This window comes from Alosa pseudoharengus, unplaced genomic scaffold (assembly GCF_046254945.1).
Source record: "Alosa pseudoharengus isolate Yale_2024_CS ecotype anadromous, Long Island Sound unplaced genomic scaffold, YU_APseudo_1.1 YU_APseudo_1.1_scf_23, whole genome shotgun sequence".
Taxonomy (NCBI): Eukaryota; Metazoa; Chordata; class Actinopteri; order Clupeiformes; family Clupeidae; genus Alosa; species Alosa pseudoharengus.
The window spans coordinates 6,424,707-6,451,661 of record NW_027468685.1 but is presented as its reverse complement, the minus strand read 5'-3'; the positions used below and the strand labels follow the sequence as shown (position 1 = coordinate 6,451,661).

General features: G+C 41.9%; 2 protein-coding genes across 2 annotated transcripts in view; one reads left to right on the top strand and one right to left on the bottom strand.

The window, feature by feature from the left end:
- The window catches only part of hycc1 (hyccin PI4KA lipid kinase complex subunit 1), a 47,288-nt gene extending 38,545 nt beyond the window's left edge, over positions 1-8,743 (top strand). Inside the window, exons 10-11 of the mRNA XM_076301165.1 lie at positions 796-955; positions 6,164-8,743. Coding sequence (XP_076157280.1) covers positions 796-955; positions 6,164-6,822 — 819 coding nt within the window. The 3' untranslated portion in view covers positions 6,823-8,743. The remainder of the gene's footprint in view (positions 1-795; positions 956-6,163) is intronic.
- Positions 8,744-9,861: 1,118 nt separating this feature from the next.
- On the bottom strand, positions 9,862-26,684 carry LOC143140058 (CKLF-like MARVEL transmembrane domain-containing protein 8). Its single transcript, XM_076300883.1, has 4 exons — positions 26,330-26,684; positions 12,045-12,218; positions 11,020-11,139; positions 9,862-10,578 (listed from the first exon to the last, which is right to left on the bottom strand). The coding sequence occupies exons 1-4, from the start codon at positions 26,474-26,476 to the stop codon at positions 10,495-10,497; spliced, it is 525 nt and encodes a 174-aa protein (XP_076156998.1). The 5' UTR covers positions 26,477-26,684; the 3' UTR covers positions 9,862-10,494.
- Positions 26,685-26,955: the final 271 nt, after the last annotated feature.

The following is a 26,955-nucleotide window of genomic DNA, read 5'->3' as shown; positions in this document are numbered from 1 at the left end:
TGGCTCCCAGGGGTGATTTAATTGGACGTTTCGGCCACTCAGGATGCCGAAACATTGTACAATTTAATCACCTTTGTGAGGAAAAAAAACACAGTGTGGTGATATTTTCTTTCTCCCTTTGCCCTCTCCCTCCCGGTTGGAAGATGGCACCTGTTGGAACACCATAGATGTGGATGCACTGATGCTTTATGTCTGTATTTGTGTCTCCACACCTCCCTCATCTCTGTGTCTTGTGTTCTTCCTCCTCTTCCTCTCCTTCCCCTCCTCTTCCTCCAATCGGAAGTGGCTTTGCTAAACAGTAGTAGCAACGTCTGCAAATCTAAAATCAAATTGCAGTAAGAGGAATGTGTATATATATCATATATACTGTACTGCAATGAGAGGAATGTGTAGATGTATATCCTGTATGCTGTATTGCAGTGAGGGGAATGTGTATATATATCATATATACTGTACTGCAGTGAGAGGAATGTGTAGATGTATATATCCTATATGCTGTATTGCAGTGAGAGGAATGTGTATGTATGTCCTATATACTGTACTGCAGTGAGAGGAATGTGTAGATGTATATCCTGTATGCTGTATTGCAGTGAGAGGAATGTGTAGATGTATATATCCTATATGCTTTATTGCAATGAGAGGAATGTGTAGATGTATATATCCTATATGCTGTACTGCAGTGAGGGGAATGTGTAGATGTATATGTCCTATGTACTGGACTGTTTTCTCCACACGCTCCTCATCTCCATGTCTTGTGTTCTTCCTCCTCTTCCTCTCCTTCCTCCTCTTCGTCAGGTGGGCCACGCCATCAAGTCGACCATGACGGGCGCCGCGCTCAAGTCCAGCAAGGAGGGCATGCGCAGCATCCAGGTGGAGATCACGCCGACCGCTCCGCGCATCTCCCGCAACGCCGTCACCAGCCTGTCCATCCGCGGGCACCGCTGGAAGAGACACGGTGAGGGTCCGGTGGGGAGGGGGGGTCGGCGCCGCGGCCGCCTGCGTCCTCTCCACATCGCTCGCTCTCGGACCTCCAGAACACGAGGACTCCACCCACCCAACGCGAGGCCCGTTAGCAGTCGGTTTAGGGCTTCCCATCAAAACAACTATTTTAAGAGTAGTTCCCAGAGAGTTGCCGGGCAACCTCTCGACAATGATCGCTCTTGGATCTCCAGAACACGAAGACTCCACACCTCTGCGGTTCATTAGCAGTTTAGAATGTCCCGTCAGAGAAACAACCTTAAAATAGTAGCTCCCATTTTTGTTTGTTTGTTTGTTAGCCCAGTTGGATTGCACTGGGGGTTAGCCGTGTTTGTTTGTTTGTTAGCCCAGTTTGATTGCACTGGGGGTTAGCCGTGTTTGCAGGACTGTAACCCTTGTGAAAGTGTTTGTTTACAGTATATGAGGTGAGATCTTCTCATCAGCATCATCTCAAGCCCACGTTCATTTTTTCACTCTTGTATACTTTCATTATAATCTCTTAATTCATCCATTCATTTGTTGGGTCAGTCGGAAGTCCTGTCCTATCAGGTCGTCCGCCTCACTGCTACTCAGCCGAGCAGAAAATGGACGCCCAGCATTCTAGAACCCCCCTGTTTTTGTCCTTGTTTTCTTCTTTGTGTCTCTGAGCGAGAGATCTCATCCATGGCCTATTAAACCCCCCCCCCCCCGTCCTTTCCTGTCCCGCTGAAACCAGTAATTGGAGACATAATTACAGTTTTGAGCCTGACCTTTTCAGATGCCTACCCTTTGATTTAATTAATGAAGGCCTAAAAGGAAAGCGCTCATACACATCAAAAGATTTTCTTTTGAAGCACTTTAGACTACGTGGTGACTAACGCTGTCCTTAAAGCAAATTAGAAACGTTTTTGCGCAGACTGCATGGGCATTTGACTAACAACCATATACGTATGGTACACAGTTAGGGTGACCAGATGAGATTGTCTGACACTTTTTTTTCGCGGGGGGTGGGGGGGGGGTGGTTGTAGGCCTACATAGACTATTATAAAATATAATGAATTTTCAGATCTGTACCAAAACACATTTTTATTCAAACATCAGGTCTGCCTCAAAATACAACAGAGAAATCATGAACTCAAAATGTCATTGTGGGAAAAAAAAAAACCAATGACTGCGTAACAGTGCAAATCAGACCTTTCAGAATAAGGATAATAGCCTAACGCTAATAACAAGCCTTGCCAAAATTATGGGTCATTAAGTAAGAATACAAAATAATTGTTAGATTAAGTAGATTATGTTAAAACAAAATCCAACATTAGGCCGAACTTCCGACGTATTTTTTTTGCACACATGACGCGACCAATTAATCACTGCTGGCTCTGCCTGCTGCGCTGCCTGCACATTCAATGTCCTCGGCTTTGCGGCTGCTGCAGCTTGCGCTCTCTTCATCTAGGCCTACTCTATAAAACAGAAAGGGGACAAAAAGGTCGTCGCTTAAGGCTTTGTCAATCCACGGGTACCTCCCCACCCACTCCTCCCGGTACCTGCATAGACGCTTTTGCTTTTTAGTGGCGTGTTGGGGTTCCGGTACATCAGCCATGTCAAGAAATGAATGAAAATGAGCTAAAGTCAGTGCATATTCGCACCTAATTATAGAACGTCAAAAAAGAAACAAAGTAGCCGGGCTGCATCCAGACACTTAGCTGCCGTCGGGGGCTGCGTGCAGTCGACTCAACCTCTCTACGGACAGTTTTTAATGTTTATCAGAAAATAACTACTCAGTATTCTGATTGAGTCTAATTTTCGGGACAATTAGGGCCGGATTCGGGATTCGGGACAACTGCATGGATATCGGGACTGTCCCGAATTTTTCAGGACGTCTGGTCACCCTATACACAGTGAATGGCGAACAGTCACTGGATGATAATTATATTGACCTCAGGCTTTCATGTCGTGCATTCAGACTTTGGTGTCATTTCATAGTTCATTATTACCCAGTGTCATTCTCATCACTCATCTGATTGCCTGTTTTCTGTTTTTATAGTGCTGTATTAATGTTGCCTTTGTACACATGTTTTACATTTATGTTGCCTTTGTACTTATATTTATTATGTTTATGTTGCTTTTGTGTGTTTTCTTAAGTTGAATTATCATGTATAATTTGCCATTGTTATATATTCATGCATGTGTTTATGTCTTCTGTGTCTTTCTGTGTGTGTGTGTATGCTTGTGTGTATATGTATGTATATGTTTGTTTGTGTGTGTGTGTGTGTGTGTGCGTGTCTATGTGCTTGTGTACATGCATGCATGTCTTTGTGTGTGTGTGTGTGTGGTGGATGCGTGCGTGCGTGCGTGCATGGTTCGTGCGCTTGTGTGTGTGTGTGTGTGTGTGTGTGTGTGTGTGGTGGATGCGTGCGTGCGTGCATGGTTCGTGCGTGCGTGTGTGTGTGTGTGTGTGTGTGTGTGTGTGTGTGTGTGTGTGTGTGGTGGATGCGTGTGTGCGTGGTTCGTGCGCTTGTGTGTGTGTGTGTGTGTGTGCGCATGTGTGTGGGTGTATGTATGTCTGTATCCACTTTCTCCATCCTGCATCCAGAGACTGAGGAGAACAATGTAGACGGCGGGGCGGACCTGAGTCCATCCGGCCCCATCCCTGAGATCAGCATCACGGGGGTGGGGGGTGAGCGCGTGGGCGGCGGCGGCGGGAGCGGCATGGGGGTGGCCAACGGCGAGGCTCTGCGGAGCCGCTCGGAGGGAGAGGCGCTGGGGGGCACGGCCGAGATGGGCGTCGACCTGCGGGGTCAGCCCGGGGTCAGGCGGCAGAAGTCTGTGCGGAGGCACCTGGAGGATGGTGGTGGGGGGGGGACGCCCTCGGGGAGGGTCCACTTCTAAAAGGGCTCCCCCTCCCCTCCCCCCTCCCCCCTCTCAGGATGGCACAGCCCAGCCGAGCGCGCGCCCTGCCCAGCCCTGCCCGCTCCTCTCCCCTCTGCCTTCCTGCCTACCTGTCTCCGCACAGCCTTCCACCAGCAAGCACTACCCCCGCCCCTCTCCCCTCGGAGGGCCCAGAGGTACAGTGTGAGTGTGGGGAGCGAGCCAGCCCGCCCGCGGGACCAACCAGCAACCTCTTGCGTTTACCTGCGTGACCACGACCTCTTGACCTCTTGACCTCTTGCACCCCCGTACCCACTTTCCACATGGGCAGCGAGGTGGTGCTGACCGGGCGCACAGCAAAGCACTCCTGGAGTCATCGAGTTACCGAAAAAAAAGCAAAATCAAAACTTTTCTTCATCCGCCACTATCTGCCGCCTTGTTCATTCAAATTTAAATAGTTGGAGAAAGTTCTGGCTAGGTTTTTTTTGTTTTTTGCGAACTCATTTTTTAACTAATTTTTAAATCAACAATCAAAGTCAAAAATTTACTTGGCATGTGTTTTTGGCTTTTCTTCAGACATAGCCGATTGCCCAATAAATGTTTATGTAATTGGGTAAAGCTAAGCTTCTGCATAATTTGGGTCCTGTACGCTCTTCATAAGGGTTCTTGTCTTTATAGCTGCAGTGCAAAGCTTAAGACGCCATGTTTGACTAGTCAAGCAGGATTGGCTAATTGACTGAACTTGAATATCAACACTGCATGACACATTCGTTGTTGCAGAACTTGGTAGAGATGACGTTTCCTACAGAACAAGACAATGTCCTGTCATACGGTCAGAGTCCAGGGGTGCCTGTGTGTGTGTCTCAGGGTGCCCTCTCAACTGCATGTCCTTGAGAAAACTTTTCCTGAATATTACGCCACAATTCCTTTCTAACTTACTCCTCTCTTCTAATGTCATTTCCGCACCTCGTCCCCGTTTCTCGACAAAAGCTTCTTTTTAATTGCTATTTGCCACACATTCGAACTTCACAGCCTGCTAAGCTCTGCGGAGATGTGTGTGTGTGTGTGTGTGTGTGTGCTGTGTGAGCTCTAACCTCCACTCTTTTCTCTCTTTATCTCTCTTACACACACACACACACACACACACTCAAAAAATACTCATACTCTTACATAACACAGGTCTCTATTAGAAAGCTCTGCCCTTTCGATTACGTTCTTCTCAGCCTGCTTGAATTGCAGAGTTCTCCACGCTCTCGCCCTCTACCACTAACACTGTGTAACTTCTGGGCTGCCATTTGGAGCAGACTTCTGTGCTGATTAGCTAGAAAGGGCCCACCGGCACCTCTTGATATGGCTCTTTTGTTGAGGGTAATTGGATGGGCCCCCATTTTGAATGCGTGGCCTCAAAGTCCCGTTAATTCAGGAAATGCCTTGAAGGTCACATCCGACATATCCAAAATATCTGAAAGTACCCTGAGACGAAGACACGCTGAAAAGAACTGCCGGTCAGCCCATAATATGCAGTGCTTAGTAACATCTCTCAGATTAAGATGCTTCTGGTATTTTGTGCCTGAGATACAGTGCTTTCGATTGGTGTGTGGCTTAAGATATTATGCTTTTGGTCTTGTGGCTGAGACATCCTTCCTCTCTCCCTTGGTGTTGTGTAATTCCTGTTGCTGCCTGTAGGGGGAGACAGTGACTTATATGTCCTAAGTTCAGAGCTTTGAGGGGTGTATTAATGCTACCCATGCATCAGAAGACTTGACAAGATTTGGGAAATATTCTTGAAATATTGGAGTCTTTTAACTAAAGCCCCTCATTCAAGCTTTAAAAGACTACAGCAAAAGCAAAAGACTACAATCTTTCAAGAATCTTTCCCAAATCTTGTCAAAGGTGTAAGGATGGCTTAAGTAATACAGTTCAGCTATTTACATGTAATGCTCAATGTGTGTGAATGTAATATTGCATTTGATAGAAAAATACTAGATATACGATAAGGTCTTGGGAGTATTTTGGGATGTACTTAACTGAAGTGAAGTATGGAATGAGTATTTGATAAATGTAATAAATGTACACATAAAGCTCCAATGTGTGTATGAACACAGAATATATATAGAATATAGAATGCACAGAGAATACAATAGAAACATGCTAGACTCTGTGGGCAGTGGATTTATTTTAGTAAATTTACACTACACTTCTATTTAAGTGAGGCGTAATATTAGTCCATTCTATTAATAGAATTGTAATTCTTAAAAGCAGTAGAAATGTTAGTGTGAGAGCTCCACTGAGACCCTACTTGACTATATGTCCCCCCCCCCCACACACACACACACAGACGCAGTGGATCTGGGTTCCCCGGACGAGTTGATGGAGATCGCCGAGGAGGACGAGGGCTTCTACCCGCGCGCGGCGCCCGATGGCAGCAGCAGCAGCCCCCCCACCGTGGTGATCAGCAACAGCTGCGGCGCCAGCAGCCCTGTGCCCCCCACCGCCGCCGCGGGCAAACCGACGGGCAAGGGCCAGAGGCGACTCCTGGGGGGCAAGTCCAAAGACCGGGAGAGGGAGAAGGAGAAGGAGAGGGAGAAGGAGGGGTTGGCGGCCCCAGATCCGCGGAAGCTAGGGGGCGCCATGGGCCGCGCCATGAGCGAGAACACGGAGCAGCTGTCACTCAAACGCCTGACCCTCACGTCCAGCCAGTCGGTGCCCAGGTCGACCACGCTGAGCCTCTCGCGCACGGCCAGCGCCGTCTTCTCGCGCTCCTTCGAGCAGGTGAGCAACGCGCTCGCCATCGCCACCGGCGGCCAGGGTCACCACCGCGCCCCGAGCCCCACGCCCGGCTCCAACCACTCCCTCGAGGTCAACCGCTACTCCGCCTGCAGCCTGCAAGAGGACGGGCTGGGCTACGTGGTGTCCGGCAGCGACCGCCTCAGCCCCGCCCTCCACCACAAGCAGCCGTCCCCGAGCATCAGCGTCCATCTGGCCCCTGACCTGTGAACTTTGACCTGTGGTGATGTCACACGGGGGACACCCCCCCCCCTCCTATCTCCTTGGTAACCGATCTCGCCTGTTACTCAGCTTTGAGAGACAACTCAGCCTTCTTGGTGGATCCAACATGACACTCCTCCGTCACATTTTCCCCCACCCCAAGTCTGCACTTACACCCCCCCCCCCCCCATCCCCCTAATAAGCCCTTTTCTGGTTATGCAAGAAGAAGAGGCGAGAGGGGAAAGCTGCTCTGTGGTGCCCCCTTGTGGCATTCAGCCATACCTGTGGCACCTTAGAGAGAGTTCTCTGTTTTTAATTGTTCATTATTTGTTGATGAGATGTGAATCACTAAAACTGTTTTAAATGAAGATAAAGTATTTTTCAAATTAATTATTTTCTAAAGAGTCCCCACTTCAGTCACGGTAATTGTATTTTTTTCTTTTATTGGTGTCGCAATTTATTTAAGATCTCTTAATAGAGTCCCCCATCAACTGGTTAGGTATTGTGGCCTGTGCTCCGGACTGTTTAAAGTGGGATTTTTTTTCTTTTCTTTTTTTAAGTGTCGTTTTGTCTGTGTGTGTGTGTGTATGTGCATGCATGATTTTGTGTTTGAGTGTACTGTAAGACTATGTTGCCATGGGTGTACTGTACTTGTTCAGGTGGGATATTTTCTAAAATGAACGTTGTTTAGTGACTAACCCAGATAAATTAACTCCGGGTTAGTAGCCACCTTATCGGAGTAAGTAGTTAACTTATCTGGCTTAGTGAGTAAAACCACAAAACCGCAAATCTTGGAAATACCCCCCTTTGTTTGTTGGCTTTGCTGAACAACATTACAAAAATGTGTCAGCTTTTTATTTTTATTTTTTTTCTTAAAATAATGCTTTATTTAAGAGAAGCACAGCACAGCATGTTTGATGAAGCAATGGAAAATGGGTCAATCAAAAATTACCCATGATGCACTAGGCTTAAACCTAAGCCAGCACTATGTGTTTACCTAACTTCTGGCCTAGCCCCCAAATCCTCGATATGATTGTGCAGTCATATTTTTACCACTATTGACCGTATCTGTTGGTACAAATCCACCAAAATTACCGAAATGTTTAAAACAAAGGAAAAAAAGCTTTGTTCATGACAGCATTTTGTTTCCAAGATGCCGAAGAAGCAATATCTCTTTATTTTGATCCAGTAAGTAACTGTGATAGCTCTCCGCTGTGCTCCGACTGGTATACTTGCAGAATGAGACAGTGAAGAGAGCAGGTGTTGTACGATGACTTTTTTTAATGTATGCTGTACAAACTGTGGTATTAGGAATGAGGGAGAGGAAGGTTCCATTGCAGTATTAATGTTTTTTAAAAAAAAATGTAAAAAAAAAATCAAAGCACATGTTTTATTTTCCTCCAAGAACAACTTCAGACCAGCGTTGACAGGGGATTCAGTGGAGTGACAGCCAAGTATCTCACCCCTCGCAAAGCTCTCTCCAGTTCTCCTCTCTTCAAATTGTATTGGTTCGCCCATCTTTACGTGATTTTTGATCGTATCATGTTACTGTCTTCTTATGATTGGGCTGCCTGTGCGTGTGTTTGTTTATATGATTGCGATTATTTAATGGGTAGATTGGACGAATCACTGTGGTACTGTATGATCTTCACGAAATGGGAAAATAAATTGCTTCATTTGATTATTGGTTAGCTTCGTCTCCATAAAGTATGTATTTGGTAAAGTACAGGGGTGTTTTTTTTTTTTTTAATTCACAATGTGGAAATGTAAAAATCATGGCTCCAAATTTTTGTTTTCAGAAATGTGGAAAAATGCTCTTGTGAATTGTACATATTATTGTACTAAAGTTTTTTTTGTTTTGTTCTTTTTGCCTTTTGTCTGAAAGTAACTCAATGATGGAGCTTCTCAGATAATAAAATGTTTATATTTCTCTCTGGGTCCATGTCCTTGTTTCATTGATAATAAAATGTTTATATTTATCTCTGGGTCCTTGCCCTTGTTTCATTGTAAAGGTAGACTGTGGTTTGCCGGGCTTTCTTAGTGTAAGTATACCCAGCCCTTCCATGCTTATAAAGCAGTGTGGTGATTGGCTAGATTTGATCTCATAATTAAGATGAAATGCCATTTTAGTATTAACTAAGAAGTATATTTTAACCTAGCTCTCTCTCTTTCTCTCTGTCACACACACACACATCATTTATTGTTATTCTGGTGCCTCCAAGTCCTCATTTATTCACAAGATACCTTGAATAATTTACAAGGTAGACATTCACACTGCACTCACCTGCCTGGCCTAGACCACACTGCACTCACCTGCCTGGTCTAGAGCATTTGAGCTCTGACTCTTGATGTGGTTGATTGACACATACTTTTAATTTCTCAGCACAGGCATTTGAGTGGACACATATAATGACAATAGCCTCCACATTTTGGGTATTGTTATAAATGTAGACATTGATAACTGAAAATAATTGGAACCGATTTATGTATATATATATATATATATATATATAGAGAGAGAGAGAGAGGAGCTCTGTCGCTGTGAAGGCTGTTACATTATTGGATGTAATTAAGTATAACCATAATCTAAAGCAATGCAATGGATTGTAATATTAGTCATGGTGGTGTGCACGAGCAGTGTACTCTCACCAGGTGGCGCCAGACTGTTTCCCAACAGATCGGATTCGACAGGGTCGTAAAATAATGCACGGCTCCATTTACGGCCATGCATTGCAACCACATCAAAAGATGGTAGATAGGCCCTGCCCGAATCATGAGAGACAAATTTGCACGAATCGTTGATAGGTAGAGTAACCAATCAGTCGTTCACCAACTTTAGTTTATTTATTTCATGGTGCATACCTGCCGTCATTAAATAAATATATCATTCAATAAATGATTAAGCATATCGAAATTATTTAGAGATTCAAATGAGTTAGGTTTGTTTTTTTACGTTTTAATTAATCATTTCATGTTACAAATAATAATTTTATGTTTTATTTAATATTTTTTTATTTTCATTGTGAAGCCAAAGATTTTCATTTATAGCGTTTTTAAACACATTACATTTATCATACTATAATATCAAACACCACCTAATCTGTACCTTTATGCCAGAGTCTATGCTCTATGGTTCATCTGATTTAAGACCCACAAACTCTCACTGAGCTGAGGATGCTTTCTTTAAAATGTATTTTACCACTGCAGTCTGGTGGAGTCACTTCAATATCCATAATAGGATCCAAACATTAAAAAAAAATACAGTAAACAAATAATCATAAAAAAAATGCATTCTACACACATACACACAAAAAAGACCTACAATTTTTAATCATTATATGTATTTAGCCAGTGTAGGTTAAATTAAGAGCATGTACTGTCTTTCAGCAACAAACACTCATACCCTGCCCCACACACTTCTTCTTCAGCTAGCTCCATCCTCTAGATTCCACACACACACACACACTTCACCCCATACTCAGCTCAGCAGGTCTGGCCTGAGAACCCATAGGAAAACATCAAACACGCTGAATATCCACCTTATTCGTGAGCCAACAATGGTCGTCACCAGGACATTCCAGTTTTCCAAAATCCATTGTTCTGTTCCCGGTTGAAGCTGCGTTGTACTGATTTGAAGTGGTTTTTAATTTGAAGGCAGTCTGTCTTAACCCCCCTCCCCCCTTACTCCTCCCCTCTGTCTCTCCAGGCCTTGAGGCCGAGGTAGGCACTGCCACCGTAGCACAGAGACACGAGGAAGGCGAAGAACTGCACAGAGACAAGACCCACACAGCAGGGGAGAAAGGGAAATGGGGCATTAATTTTTGACATGATTGCGACAAAAAGGTAAATACATACATTTGCTGTTTCTTCTACTTAAATTAAGACATAAAAACAAAATTTATCTGCCAGTGGAGTAAGTAATTTTATCTTAATTTAAGATAAAATTTAAGACAATTTAAGGTAAATTTACTTACTCTACTGGCAGATACATTTACTTTTTTATGTCTTAATTTAAGAAGATTTTGACTTATTTTAAGTTAAATAATCTTACAAAAAAGCTCAAAGTAAGTATCTTTATACTAAAAACAATACTAACTAGATTTTTCATCTTAATAAAAGATTATAACACTTGGTAAGATATAATTTTTTGCAGTGTATACATTTCGGACGGAGTTGTTATTTTGGTTAGCGTCTTGTCAAGCTCACCGTGGATGCGGCCCAGCTGTTGTAGTTGTGGTGCCCTTTCACCCCATGATCCACCAGCGTTGCCTCGACAACCGCTGCCACGAGGTAGAGTAACGTGGCACTGGTGTTGAAAATCAGCACCTGGGATCGAAACGCAGCAAGAGTCATCCAGAGCCATTTATGGTGAAAGCAAGTGCTTGGCAAACTGTCACTCACTACAAGTTCTACTAAAACAAGACACTAAAACAAATTCTCCCTTCTGCATACAGTACATACAGACAGAACAGATTTAAAATATTTTCCAATTTCATCGCTAGGAGACCAAGTCTGTGAGCATTACTGCAAGAACATTATGATGTCAGAAAAGTCACACTTTAGTTATACCATACATAGAAAGACTAAATGATACTAAATGCTAAAATGGCATGTCAGTCTTTTATATGGAACAGGACGATTCTAAAGGCCCAGCACTAACAGGGGGCTTCCAGAGAGCCCCCCAATAATACTATATATTATCGGGGGGCCCAGAATTATTGTCTGTCATAGGGCCCAAATTATCTAGCAGCGCCCTTGGTGAGAGACACTAAACACTATTATACCCTTCTAACCATTATCTACATTATATTTCATTTAAAGGTGCTCTAAGCGATGCTGGGTAACGTCAATTCTGTTGGCTTTCAAACAAAACAGAGAGCTAGCTCGCTGCTTCCTCCCCCTCCCTCCCGTGCTGCTCCCGTGCAATTGAAACTCTCCTAAACACACAGTTTATTATGTTTTTATGGGCTAGGTTTGGCCAGGTTTGCCGTTTTTGGAGCTTGGGCTGTCCACAGAGATTGCATTTTTTTTAAGTGTATTCAGGACACAGACAGCTAGCGGTTGGTTAGGTGTGGTTGGCAGTATGTGACATAAAATGTTTTAGCCTAAAAAACGTGTGGCATCGCTTAGAGCGCCTTTAATAATTCACTATATGTTTGGCTACAGTTCGTCATGTGACACACACACGTGAGGCTGTGATGGCGTTGCTAGGCGCCGCAGCGTGTACGCACCACTGTGCTCCAGGGCACCTGCGGGATTCTGGAGTGGGCCTGGGTGAGGAAGAGGATGAGGAGGAAGAGAGTGAGTACCCAGTAGAACACGGCCACGAACATCACCCAGCCGAAGGGCGACATGCGGAAGTAGTCGGTGCCGGCGATCAGCCCACACACCAGCAGACCAAGCACCTGTGGAGGACACACCACTTTATATTACACAGGTGTGTGTGTGTGTGTGTGTGTGTGTGTGTATATTGGCGATCAGCCCACACACCAGCAGACCAAGCACCTGTGGAGGACACACCACTTTATATTACACAGGTGTGTGTGTGTGTGTGTGTGTGTGTGTGTGTGTGTATTGGCGATCAGTCCACACACCAGAAGGCCAAGCACCTGTGAAGGAGACACCAATTTTTATTACACAGGTGTGTGTGTGTGTGTGTGTGTGTGTATACTGGTAATCTGAACACCAACAGAGATAGGACCTAAGTAGGACATCAGTCTCACGCCGATGCATGTGTGTGTGTCTGTATGTGTGTGTGTTTACAATTAGTCTGGACTCCAGATTCCAGTCTGAGTGACTATCAGCAACAGGCTTTGTATAAAATTAGTTAAACAGCTGGGTTGATGCGCAAGAGATAGGCCTAATATTAAATCACTGACCTCAATGATATCAGGTGCTTTCTAATAGTCTAGCAGTTTAATTTGGTCTAATCATATTGGCTTTTTATTTGCATGTTTGTATTGCTAGTTTATTTTATAATTGAAGTAGTTAGTTACCATTTAAAGGGTAAAGTTGTGTGATGACACAGAAGGTTGCAGTTTGGTGAGCTACCTATTTTATAGGCTGTAGGCCTAGTTATGCCACTTGAATAGAATAGCAAACCCCCGTAGGCAACAGTTAGCACACCAGCACGTCTGTCTCATCCTTTGAGCTATTCCTTTATAATAAATCTTATCGATAAAGGTACTGAACATTAACTATTACATACCATATTAGCACATACGCCTCTTCGTGTGACCCTACAGGAACTCGTGGAATTCACTCATTGATTATTGACAACACTATTTTTCGCAATAATAGCTTGTTTGTTGTTAAGCTTAATGTCAAGGGGGGGGGGGGGGCAAAAAATGGCCGCAAAAGGTATCAGCACAATCTTTTAGTGCAGGCCCCTTGGCAGACACACGGGGCCCGTAGCCTAGGCCCTAGACCACATAGGCTATATAAACATGTGGTAGTTGTTAAACCAGGTGAATAAAATATAACAGTATGGGTATACAACTCAAATCCAATACAATAATAGTTATTTACAGAATCATAGATGTTCTGTTGGCTATCTATCTGTCTATCTCTCTATCTATCTATCTATCTATCTATCTATCTATCAGGAGCCATAGTCAATGAAAAATACATAATAATAATTTTAGTGTGTCACATTGTTTTGATATCGATAATTTTGAATTTCTTGATTTGATTTGGGAGCCCACCACCACACCATTGAAGATCATAGACATTACACAACATAGACTCCCCCCAACACACTCAGTGAAAAGGTGGCTTCATATCCTATGTTTGTATTTCATACATTAAAAAAAATTAAAAAATAATCTAAATTAGAAAAATTACGAAAATCCAACCTTTAAAGACACCAATTTTCTTTGTGAATGAATAATGTATCGTAAATAAATAAATGTTCTTTCTTAAAAAATACAGGGGGTCATAAGTATACATACCCCTATGTTAAATTCCTATAGAGGCAGGCAGATTTTTTTTAAGGCCAGTTATTTTATGGGTCCAATATGCTATGCATCCTGATAAAGTTCCCTTGGCCTTTGGAATTAAAATAGCCCCACATCATCAAATACCCTTCACCATACCTAGATATTGACATGGTTTTATTTTAGTTAGCCCAATAACAGGTTTGATTTGCATTGAGAGATGATCTTATGGAAAGTACCCCATGCCAATCGTGAAAAATGGTGAAGGGTATGTGATGATGTGGGGCTATTTTAATAGGAAGAACATTTATTTACGATACATTATTCATTCACATAGAAAATTGGTGTCCTCAAAGGTTAGATTTTTCCTAATTTTGTAACTTTTTTACTTCAGCTTAGCTACTGTTCTAAGCTGATAAAAACTACCTTTAACAACAGAGCTGACTTGTTTATCAAAATTACGAGAGCTGTTGAAAAGTACACCTAGGTTTCTGACCTCACTCTTGACTTGACGACAAAGGGCCCAGGGCATTTCTCAGGTGTTTTGTAGGGGTGGGGGATCCAGCCGTGACCTACTGGTTAGGGCTTCGGGCTTGTAACCGAAGGGTTGCCAGTTCGATACCCGACCAGTAGGAAAAATGTGGGCGGGGGAAGTGGTTGAGCACTGCTCTCTCATGCCCACATCCACGGCTGAAGTGCCCTTGAGCAAGGCACCTAACCCCTCACTGCTCCCTGAGCGCCGCTGTAGCAAGGCAGCTCACTGCTCCGGGTTAGTGTGTGCTTCACCTCACTGTGTGTTTATTGTGTGCTTCAGCTTCACTGTGTGCTTAAGGTGAGAAACTATCTCAGACAGCTCAGAGGAATTCCTAAGACAGAGGAGTGAAATGCTGGAGGATGCTGGTGGGACTGTGAGTTGTAACAGAAGTGCAACCCTGGGATGTGATATTGGATCTGATATTGTCAATTTTGCAGATAAAATAATCAGAAAAGTCCTCACAAGTTAAAGTGTCAATTGCGTTTGCCGTATTTAAAAAGGAATCTATAGCTTTAAAAAGAACATTGGGTCTATTATCCTGTGAGTTAATAAGCTCACTAAAATAATTAGCTTTTGCCTTTTTGACAGAGGCTTGGTAGGCTTTCAGGTGTTGCAAAAACATATCATAAAGTCTGGGGCTAGGCTATCTGGTCCATTGCAAGATGCACCAGGATATATATATAGTGGTTTAATATCATAGCAGTGTCAAACAATGCCGAGACTTCGGTCACTCTGTGTGTTTACCTGTCACCAATGAGCAGTGGTGGACATTACTTGAGTACATTTACTCAATTACTGTACTTAAGTCGCTTTTTCATGTATCTGTACTTTACTTCAGTATTTCAATTTTGTTAAACTTTTTACTTTTACTCCAGTACATTTCAAGGCCAAATATCTTACTTTTTACTCCACTACATTTTGTGACAGCAGAAGTACAGCTGAAGTTCCTTTTGGAAAAAAGACTGTCCAAATACATGTATATTTTCTATGAAGCGAGCTAGGCTTTAAATAATGGTGTTGCATAACCTATGTTATTATCCACTATTTACTGTACCTTGTTGACCCCTTTTCACAATATTGATGTTATCATAACCAGTGTTGGGTGTAACGCGTTACAAAAGTAATGTAATTACTGTAATATATTGCTGTTTGCGGTAACGTGGTAATGTAAGGCATTACAAAAAAAATTGGGTAATATTTTACTCGGTACAAACTTCAGTAACGCGCGTTACAATGCATTTAACCCGAAATTAAGTGGTGTTTTGTTTTGATATTTGCAAACACCATGCGAGAACAACAGAGGAGAAAAAATCAGCGCTAAATAGTAGAACGTTATCTCCTGATACTGGTTGAATATGACTGCTGCATGGAGAAAAACTAAGTTACAGGTTCACCGTGCCATTCTAAAAGAAAAAATAGCAAATTATAATAGAGCTATTCGGAATGAGAGAAGGAACCACTTCTCTAAGGTAATTGCTGAAAACAGTGGAAACTCTAGGGTGTTGTTCTCTACCATTGATAGGCTATTGCATCAAACACCTTTTGATACACTCAGTCAGGCATCCTCTCTAAGATGCGAAGAATTTGCAGACTTCTTCGAAAACAAAGTAATTTCTATAAGGGAGGCTATTGGTAATACAAGTAATATGTTTGATAGTACACCCAAAAACAGCCCCCCAAAATTAAGGTCCTTTAGCACTATTACTCAATCTGAGCTTGGTAAAATTATAACTCAAACCGGCTCCTCAACATGTGTTTTAGATCCAATCCCTACTAGATTCCTCAAAAAACTATATGATAGCTTAGCTCCCTTTATTCTCAAGGTAATAAATACCTCATTAGAAACAGGTATATTTCCAACTGCTTTTAAAACCGCTGTTGTGAAACCTTTACTTAAAAAGTCAAATCTTGACCATACCAATCTGAGCAACTACAGGCCTATATCAAATCTACCGTTCCTGAGCAAAGTACTTGAAAAAGTTGTTTGTAATCAGTTAAATACCTTCCTCAACGAAAACAGTATCCTTGAAAAATTCCAATCAGGTTTTAGATCAAATCACAGCACAGAAACGGCTCTAGTAAAAATAGTCAATGATCTCAGACTGGCTACTGACTCAAACAAAGTCTCAATCCTTATTCTTCTGGATTTGAGTGCGGCATTTGACACCATTGATCATAGCATCCTAATTCACCGCCTTGCGAAGTGGGTGGGTCTCTCTGATAATGCTCTAAACTGGTTTCAAACCTACATTACATCAGTCTAGGAGATCATGTATCTGAAAAACATGACTTGCCTTTTGGTGTGGCCCAGGGGAGCTGCCTTGGTCCCCTGCTATTTTCCCTATATATGCTTCCATTGGGAAATGTCATAAGTCAGCATAATGTAAACTTCCATAGCTACGCAGATGATACCCAATTGTATATTTCTGTGGAGCCAACTAACCCAGATGGCCTTTGCTCCCTCACTGCATGCCTAACCTCCATTAATCAGTGGATGAGCAAAAATTTTCTGAAACTAAATGATGACAAAACAGAGGTACTTTTGGTGGGACCAAAACTAAAGCGAGATATTGTTCTTAGTAATCTGGGGAACTTGGCACACCAGGTCAAACCAAAAGTAACAAGCCTCGGTGTCATCTTAGATGCAGAGTTAAGTTTTAAGCCCCATATCAGTAAAGTTACTCAAACAGCCTATTTCCACTTGAGAAACATTGCCAAAGTGCGGCCCTTTTTAACTCAACAAGATGCAGAAAAACTAATTCACGCCTTTATCACTAGCAGGTTAGACTACTGCAATGCACTTTTCACTGGTCTTCCCAAAAAACATCTAAAGAAATTGGCACTCATACAGAACTCTGCGGCTAGACTTTTAACTAAGACTAAGAAGAGAGAACACATCACCCCTGTGTTGGCTGAACTGCACTGGCTCCCTATTTCCTATAGAATTGATTTTAAGGTTATGTTAATTACTTACAAAGCTCTGAATGGCACAGCACCTTCATATATCTCTGAGCTTTTAATATCTTATCAACCACAAAGGAAACTTAGATCATCCAATTCTAATCTTTTAATCGTACCCAAAGTGCTCCACAAACAAAGTGGAGAAGCTGCTTTTATCCATTATGCCCCCAAACTATGGAACACCCTGCCTCTGTACATCAAGCAGGCGAGTTCAGTAAATATTTTTAAAAAAGATCTGAAAACATACCTGTACAGGAAAGCTTTTAGTTAACTCGTCTTATCCTGTAGACTACTTTTTCAGATTATTCTACATCTGCTGCTATTGGAGGGCGCAGCCAGCCAGAAGCAGATGGGCTCCCCCTATTAAGTCAGGTTCTGCTCAAGGTTTCTTCCTGGAATATGGGAGTTTTTCCTTGCCACAGTTGCCATATGGCGTGCTTGTGGGGGGTAAGAGGGTTAAGGCTGCCAGTCTTATGACATGTCATTTTCTATATTTTTGATATGTTGCTGAGTGGATCATAAACGGCCCCAGCAATGAAGAAATGTGATTGATAATGACTGACTGACTATTATTTTGTTACATGCTTCAAATGTAAAGCACTTTGAGCTGCATTCTGTGTATGAAAGGTGCTATACAAATAAAGCTTATTATTATTATATTATTATTATTATTATTGCTGCAGCAGACTCGCAGGCGGACTCTATTTGCGGGATGGACATAAGCCTACGCTCATTATTTTCAGCTTGTCAGAGGCTATGAAGAACATAATAGTTAGTGCACTTTGTGTGCGAAACCGAAAGATCTCTCTATGCCTCGCGAAATAGCACAAGTAAATTAATGAAACATCTAAAGTAGTGCCACGCTAATCTTTTTGATTCTTGATAAAACACAAACTATGCTGTTGTGCATGTCAGCTTTGTGCTGTGAACTTGAATTGAAGAGAATAAAGGGATAGAAATGCAGAAAAAGATTGTGTAGCCTGGCAGTGCCACCACGCGCATCACGCACTTTGCGTTGGGCACCAAAGGATAGAGGGGGCACCCAAATGTAACCAATGAATAGTAGCTTTATTGCAAACTGTGTTTCACTCTTCATCAATAACGTTTACAATGTCAAAATGCACTAACACGATGTTACATGCAAGTTTGATACCTTTTGGGTTCTCTCAATCACCACGTAGTACTAGAATTGGTGGGTCTTCAATCATTCGTTTTCCAAGCATTTAGGCTACATGAAGCACATGATATGCTGAGTCGACTGAAACGCATTCCATTCAGATAGCTAGATGGATACCAGGCTCATAATTCACTTGTATTCGCAAAACGAAATGTGAAGCAACATGTCATTGCATACTTCCATTTCCAAAGCAATGAAGGTTGCTTAAAACAACTTAACATTGTGCATATTATTGTTAATATTGTGCTATCAATATAACTCAAACAAATAAGGCTTGTAAACAAGAGCTGGCAAAAGGGCATTATGACAACGTAAAGATCAATGCTCTTAAAGTGACAGTGCACCATTTATAGGTAAAACAGCATTTCTTCAGAAATTAATGTTTAAAAACACACAGGTGTTTGAGTGTTTGAGTTATCATTTAAATGTCACTCACTCAAAGCCACTCACTTAGGGCACCGAAATGGCCAGCAGGCCACCATCTTGACATGTCTTTATTAAAGGAACCGTATGTAAAAAATGTATTTCAATTAATCATAAAATTGCCCTGATATGTCACTAGACATTAAGAAATCATGTTCATTTCAAATACTTATATCACTGACAACAGTAGTCTGGCCAGGATATTGTCATTTAAAAAGTAAAGTTGCAGCCCTCAACTGATGTTGATTTTGTCATGTTGTGTTTTGGCCTAATGCGCCACCCTCCACCTATCTACTAATCACAAAGTCAGTAGTGTTTCGTCATCCGGTTGCCAACTCTGCCAGTCAGAGGGGAGGGGAAGGGGATACACCGCTCTACAGTAATTTGAAAGTGATTGTAGTACCAGTTTTGGCCACAATCTTACATACGGTTCCTTTAAGCTTTGATTTACAATATAGTAGGCTCTCTATTGATTTTAATGAGTAGGCCTAGGCCTTAAAGTTACAGTATTTCTATCACAATTTACCAGACTTTGACCTTTTGTCGGTTTTTAACAAAATTCTGACTATGATTGTTCCTTGTATTGCATCATGAGCACTGCGCCTATTGCATTCTACTGTTGTTAGCCTTAAGCCTAGCTCAGTCATTATGCTAAACCACATCTCCCTCCATTGGAAGAGCAAGCTGCATTGAGCGTAATAAACTGCATTTAGAATGGCAAATCCATATTTCTAGATATTTTGGTGGAAGTAACTTAAAAGTAATGCAATAGTAGTGTAATGCCTTACAATTCAGAGACAGTAATATTATAATGTAACAAATTACTTTGAAATGACAGTAATAAGTAATACATAATACATTATGATTTTGAAGTAACTTGCCCAACACTGATCATAACTAGCCTCTTGATGCCATCGAGCAAATGATAGACAATGATAGACAATCTGACACTATCAAACACAAAAGGGAACATCTTGATTTGGTCTGAAAGTGTAAAGCATTCAACAAAGAAAAATGTGGTTACTTTGAAATATCTAAGATAAGATATCACATTAGTTTGTTTTTAGTTATTTCTACATACAACAATTATTAGCTGATTTTGTCCTTGAATGGAGGAGAAAGGCTTAATGAATGCCTATGTCTGTGCCAAATCATTTCAACAATAGTAAATGCAACTGTATTAGTCATAACACATTTCAAGACTTTTACTTTCGATACTTAAGTACATTTGAAGGCAAGTACTTTTGTACTTCCACTCAAGTGGAAATGTAAAAGGAGGACTTTTACTTTTACTGGAGTAACATTTGACCATGTGTATCTCTACTTTCACTCAAGTACAGGATTTGTGTACTTCGTCCACCACTGCCAATGAGTGGCAGGGCAGGGTAGGGTGACATGAACGCTGCTCCACCGCTGTTGATGCAGGCAGCTCACTGCGCCGGGATTATGCTGCTTTCGAGATGTCAAGGAAATCCGCCGCCCGAGTTGGAAAGTGTAAATTACCCAGCTTTCTTGCGGCATTTTGGGCAGGCGCGCCCACTTTACCTCAGAGTAATTGAGGGTACCCCGAGGTGGACGTACGACCTTACAACAAACATGGCTGCGCCCATAGTTGAGATGAGATGACATGTATTTTTTTTGCATATGTACTGTGTTGGTCATGTTAAAGTTGATGTAATGCTCTTACACACTAGATTGCATTGCTGCTTCAATCCGGTCCCCAATTCATGCATTGCATGGTCTTGTTGCTAGGTTACGGGGACGCTGGCGAGACATGCCGCTCCGTCTGGCATCATGTTTTTGTTTGTTTTTATGTAATTTTCGTAATTTTATGTAATGTCATGTTTATATTTTGTATTGGTTTGTCTAGTTAAATGTTTTCCCTATTTATTTACGTTATTTTTGATAGTTTTCGTGTTATTCTTAGTCCTTTTTACTGCTTCTAAGTCAGCTGAAATGTCGTTGACGTTTGTCCATTGGGAGCTTGATATGGCTAGCTTTTGCCCTAGCTGGGCATCGGACATCCTTCCATCCATCCGTGAGCGGTGCTGCACTTCACTGTCTGGTCGAGGGGATCTCTCGGGACAGCTGGACCTGGGCTACTCTGCGGGAGATCTGCCGTGGCCGCCGAGCTGTTGCTGACCTGCGAGCTGCCATGCCAACTGCAGACTAACTGGGCCTCTGACATCCATCCATCCGTTAACGGTGCACTTCACTGTCTGGTCGAGGGGATCTCTCAGGACAGCTGGACCTAGGCTAGCAAGCTGCTACTCTGCGAAAGATCTGCCGTGGCCGACGAGCTGTTGCTGACCTGCGAGCTGCCATGCCAACTGCAGACTCCTAACGTTAGCCTAGCGGTGAGGAGCTGCAGTCTCACGGAGTAACAGACGGTCGCTGTTAGAAGTCCACCGAGTTGCGAATCTACACAATCGCCCACTACTTCAGACTGTGCTTCCAGTGATCTCCAGACTGCAATCTACAAGGCCTAGCTGCTAACGTTAACGTGATCTCCAGACTGCCAGTAAATTCACCGGGTTGATCATTTGCTAACGTTAAAGAACTTTGTTGGCATAGCCTATCGGTTGTGAAGACACTGTGCAGTTTTCACGGATCATCATTGCCCTTGGACATTTTCAGCTGGTTTGGAAATTGGACTAATTTTAACATTGTTTTCCAGCCGTTTAGCTAGAGGCTACATGTAGCACAATAACAATGACTAGCCTCCTGCTAATGCCCCTCGTGGCTCGAGAGAAAGGCGTTCCTAAAGCCACTCATTGGTACATGTTGTACGGGTGAGTGTACGATGATTTACGAGACATCTCGAAAGCAGCATTAGTGTGTGCTTCACCTCACTGTGTGTACACTGTGTGCTGTGTGTGTTTCACTAATTCACAGATTGGGATAAATGCAGAGACCAAATTTCCCTCACGGGATCAAAAGAGTATATATACTTATACTTATACATCTGCATGCACTTTAATTTCGGTGATGGCAAATTAGCGGTAGACGCCAAGGTTGCGGTCTCGCGGAATTAGTGCTAAGATATTTGTCGCAGTATAGGAGCCTATCTCAAATCGCGTACTTCTGCACTTACAATACCTAATTTGAGTGCATGAGGGTGTTCACACTGACAATTCCAACGACACGAAGGGCGCTGCAAGTTCCCGGATGGTGCACTCATAACGGTCAAAAAGCTGAGTGTGCAACGCTGGACACTTTTCGCCCTTAACGGACGCCATCTTGGCCAGATAGCGGAAGGGGAGGGAGCGTTTTCAAACTCGTGGAAATCGCGGTTGAGAAAGCTGAAGCAGCAGCAGTGGAAAACAGACTTTACAGAGGTACAAGCAAGTTATAACATAAACGGTTCATGTTTTGACACAGTATGACCATGTCACTGTCGAGTTGAGGACGCCAATAAAGTTATGTTAAAATGTTTGCGATCGTCATTTCCGTGAAGTGCACGGAGTTAGTGTTTGATATGAGACAATACTATTTTGTTAAAATTTGTGCACTCCGCCAGTAAGCACACAGTGCACATAGTGTACTACACGAAAGTGTACTCACGTAAGTACACCATTTGAGACAGACTCTAGGTCTACGTTTTTCATTTATATGAAATGACATGATAAATTGTTTAAAATTTTGAATGTTAAACTAAACTCATTACAGGTCAGATAACTTGAGCACACCTTGGGTCAATCTATGCACACAATTACTTTTTTTTTTTTTAGGGGTGATGAGATTAAATTGAGGGGTAGCCTACTTGAGCACCCCTAAAAATAGCCTAAACTCGTCTATGAGTGAATGAATGAAGAGTGAATGTCACACATAAAATGTAATAGTAGCCTAATAACAGTGATGTTTTTTTTTCTTTCTTCTGACTTTAGTCATGTGTCTTCTGTTGTTACCACACGGATGTGCCCGTACAGAGGTTGTGTTTTGATCTAGATATGTACGACATGACCTTATAAGGTAAATATTTTGGTTCTGGATATTTTGCGGGGGAGACCGGGGCTGATTGTCACACTCATCAGATCTCACTAATTAAAGGGTGCTGTTAGAAACCATTTATACAGAAATGTGCAGAACTGGGGTCAGAGGTCACCTAAAAGGATATTTCAGGAGTAGGAGGCAATACATTGAGATGAGAGGACTGAACTGTTTTTTTCATGTGAAAATGTAAATATCAAGCACTCTGGTAATTCTCTTCTAGTTTTGTACACAGTGGGTTTGTAACAAAACCAGTCTTACCATTAAAAAGTATGAAGGGAGATCTATGATTCAGATACACATTTTCTTAGCTACAGTACAACATGTGGTTGTTATTCTTAACTTTAACAAAAAATCTCAGCTGCGGTTGCTTGTCATACTGTCTTCGAAGTTGGTTGTCACCTGTAATATTATGTATTACAGTGTAAATTAAAGGGAGTAGGCCTACAGTAGGCCTATCATTTAGGAAATGCTTTTATGCAAAGCAATATGGATTCAAACACAGGCCCAGTATTTCTCAGGCATTAGTGGCACTGCTGCTCCTCCACACAGCCATATTGATATTTCAAGAATATTTACATAGGTTTACTTTAATTAATTTACATATTATTATATCAATATTATGTTACACGAGGATGAACAGCACTTGGATTTTTCCTGTGGATGTTGTCTCTGGTTATGCAATGCTAGGTTGCTGCATTTCAGTGAAATTAAACCATTTAAATGTATTTTTAAGAATGCCTCAATTTTGTTCTCCCCCCCCCATTAAAATAACATATTGACAACCAACCCTATAGTGTGTGACAACCAACCCCCTGATGGGGTTGCACTTTAGGCTTCCATTACACACTGAAAGGGAATCTATTAAGGATACAGTTTTTTAAGGATTGAAATGAAAGTAAAAAATTAGACAATCAACTCCGGTCTCCCCTACCGATACGCTCCCATTATGGAGTTAAACAGTCCCGTATGCCCATAAACAAATCAATAAATCAATAAATATACCATTATACATCTCTGGACACAGAACCTTCTCGACCAGTGTGATAAAATCAATTTATATAAATGTTATTTGCCCCCAGAGTTCTAGAACCACACCTGTTCCGTGAAGACCTGCACCTGCACTGCCTCTGGTAGCTCTGACCCCGACACCTGATTCTAATATGTGCAGGTGCACTTCTATTCTAATATATATGTGCACTTCTATTCTAATATATATGTGCACTTCTATTCTAATATGTGCAGGTGCACTTCTATTCTAATATGTGCAGGTGCACTTCTATTCTAATATGTGCAGGTGCACTTCTATTCTAATATATATGTGCACTTCTATTCTAATATATATGTGCACTTCTATTCTAATATGTGCAGGTGCACTTCTATTCTAATATATATGTGCACTTCTATTCTAATATGTGCAGGTGCACTTCTATTCTAATATATATGTGCACTTCTATTCTAATATGTGCAGGTGCACTTCTATTCTAATATATATGTGCACTTCTATTCTAATATATATGTGCACTTCTATTCTAATATGTGCAGGTGCACTTCTATTCTAATATATATGTGCACTTCTATTCTAATATGTGCAGGTGCACTTCTATTCTAATATATATGTGCACTTCTATTCTAATATGTGCAGGTGCACTTCTATTCTAATATATATGTGCACTTCTATTCTAATATGTGCAGGTGCACTTCTATTCTAATATATATGTGCACTTCTATTCTAATATGTGCAGGTGCACTTCTATTCTAATATGTGCACTTCTATTCTAATATGTGCAGGTGCACTTCTATTCTAATATGTGCAGGTGCACTTCTATTCTAATATATACGTGCACTTCTATTCTAATATATATGTGCACTTCTATTCTAATATATACGTGCACTTCTATTCTAATATATATGTGCACTTCTATTCTAATATGTGCAGGTGCACTTCTATTCTAATATGTGCAGGTACACCTTGATGAAAAAGTTAGGAGCACCAGTGCAACGAGTTCATCTGAGCCCTGCTCTGTAGGCCTACTTCTATGCACGTGCGTAGTTGTGTGTGTGTGCACGCATGTGTGTGTCTGTGTGTGTGTGTGTGTGTGTGTGTGTGAGTATGCCATGATAACGACACAAGGAAACAGTTATCATCTTCGGTACATGTAGCGTTGAGCCTCAGGGGGTCTCTTCCCTCTCTGTTGAACACTGTGATAACATCATGGAGAAGGAAGCATGCAGCTGGCTTTGAATGGCCATTTGAGTAAGTCCCACCTAACACATGCAAATGCATTGGGAGAATTTGAGTCTGTCATATCGGCTATTATATTGGCCCCCAACATGCTGTTTAGCAGATAGAATGTGTGTCTTATGACTTGCTGTCCTCTAATGAATAGACCAGAACTCTCTGAGCTCAGTGGTGTGTTTCCATGGGCTCTGTGATAAAGTTGAGTTAGAGTCACAGAGACTTTTTAAAAAAATCTCTGATTATGAGTGAATGGTTCACACATAAAATGAAAATATTAACCTGCCCTTTTCAACACATCCTCATGTCATCTTAAACCTGTATCAGCTTCCTTGACTGAGTTAGGTGAAATTGGCCAGACGAGTGTGTCTTTTTTCCCTATTCTGTGACATTCATATTTGCTGATTAAAAGTAATAGATTGTTTTGTACAGTAGCCTACTGCAGCTAATCTGTAATGGCTGACGGTTGACATGAAATGTGACAGGTTACCTAGTCCATAATTCTACTTTCTTGAGCACAAGCATTAGCCAACAGTTGATTACCCATTCCAAACACATGGATATCTGAATAATGTTATCATAGGCTACTGGGAACAAAACAAGCTATACACAATATGACAATATGTCCTATGGAGGCATAATCAATGATCTGATGTGGTCTGATGGACAACTAATTTGTAGGAATAGCTGAGCTTTAGGCCTATGGACATGCTATTCACAAAACCAGGCAGCAAACAACAACGATATCAAAATGCCATTACATTTTAGCTAACAAACCATGTGCAATATTGTTTAACCTCTTTGAAGTCGTGATACAGAGTAAATGCACTTCATTAACTACACCCATGTTACATCCTAGCAACCAGCCACTCCAACTGGCCTAATGGCGCTTGATGACAAAGGGCCATTCTCTCACCGAAATTCCAGAGCTCACTCAAACCGAAGATAAGAGGCACCACTAGGGTCTGTGTGGAGGTGTATGGTTGCAAAGAGTTTCTCTATTCCTTTCAACAGTGAATATATTGCATTTTGAATGTTAAAACGTAATTAATTTAATAGTTATAGCCTACCACTTTGCCCATGTCATATTAGAGATTAGGGAAGTGAACTGGCTAATAATCCAAGCAAACAATGAGAAAAAGTAGTTCATCCATAAATATACCATTCACAGTTTGTCGGAGAAAAATGAGGTTTGGAGCATAATAGCGAATGGCCAGTAAGGATGAGGAAAAAGTTACGTTAAGTTGGCTACCCACCACCTCTGCGCAAGCCAGCAGTCCCGCTGCGCTCTTGATAAACTGTTTGTCGCAAGGGATGCTTGACACGGTGGATATATGGTCGAACTCCAGGTAGGGGTTGCTGCTCGTGTTGATCACGGATCGGGAGACCCCACTCTCCTCCATTTCAGAACAGCTCCGGATTCCTGCTTGGAACAACCTAGGCTACGTTACGACAGGGCTATATTCCAAACTAGTCAGAAACAGTAAGAACTTGAACTTCCTCTGAGATTGACGCGACGAATTACACTACAGAAACACGCCACCATCGTGGTTTACTAACAACGCCGTCTTCGCATGAAGATGAGAAACATTCTGAAAAATAATTCAGACGCGCATCAGTTCTCCACCAAACGTCCACTCGTATCTGCTATTGAACAAGTGCGCGCGCGCGCACGCAGACACGCTCTGTCTCTGTCTCTCTCTCTCTGGATGATAATGAAAACAATAAAAATAAAAATGCAAAGCAGTTGTGTAGCCTATAATTGGTCATTGGTATTTCATTTTACAATTGAGAATTTAAAATGGGACAATCAGGTAATGAAAATATTATTTGCCTTTGGAAAATACGGGCAAAGACATTGGATATGTTAAAACAAAAAAAA

What these genes read in the sequence shown, in the direction of transcription:
- LOC143140058 (XM_076300883.1), bottom strand. Translation starts at nt 26,476, where the DNA reads ATGGAGGAGAGTGGGGTCTCCCGATCCGTGATCAACACGAGCAGCAAC. An exon ending in TGCTGGCTTGCGCAGAGGTG is followed by an intron (nt 12,219 to 26,329) that starts GTGGGTAGCCAA and finishes TGTCCTCCACAG; the next exon opens with GTGCTTGGTCTGCTGGTGTG. An exon ending in ACAGCTGGGCCGCATCCACG is followed by an intron (nt 10,579 to 11,019) that starts GTGAGCTTGACA and finishes GTCTCTGTGCAG; the next exon opens with TTCTTCGCCTTCCTCGTGTC.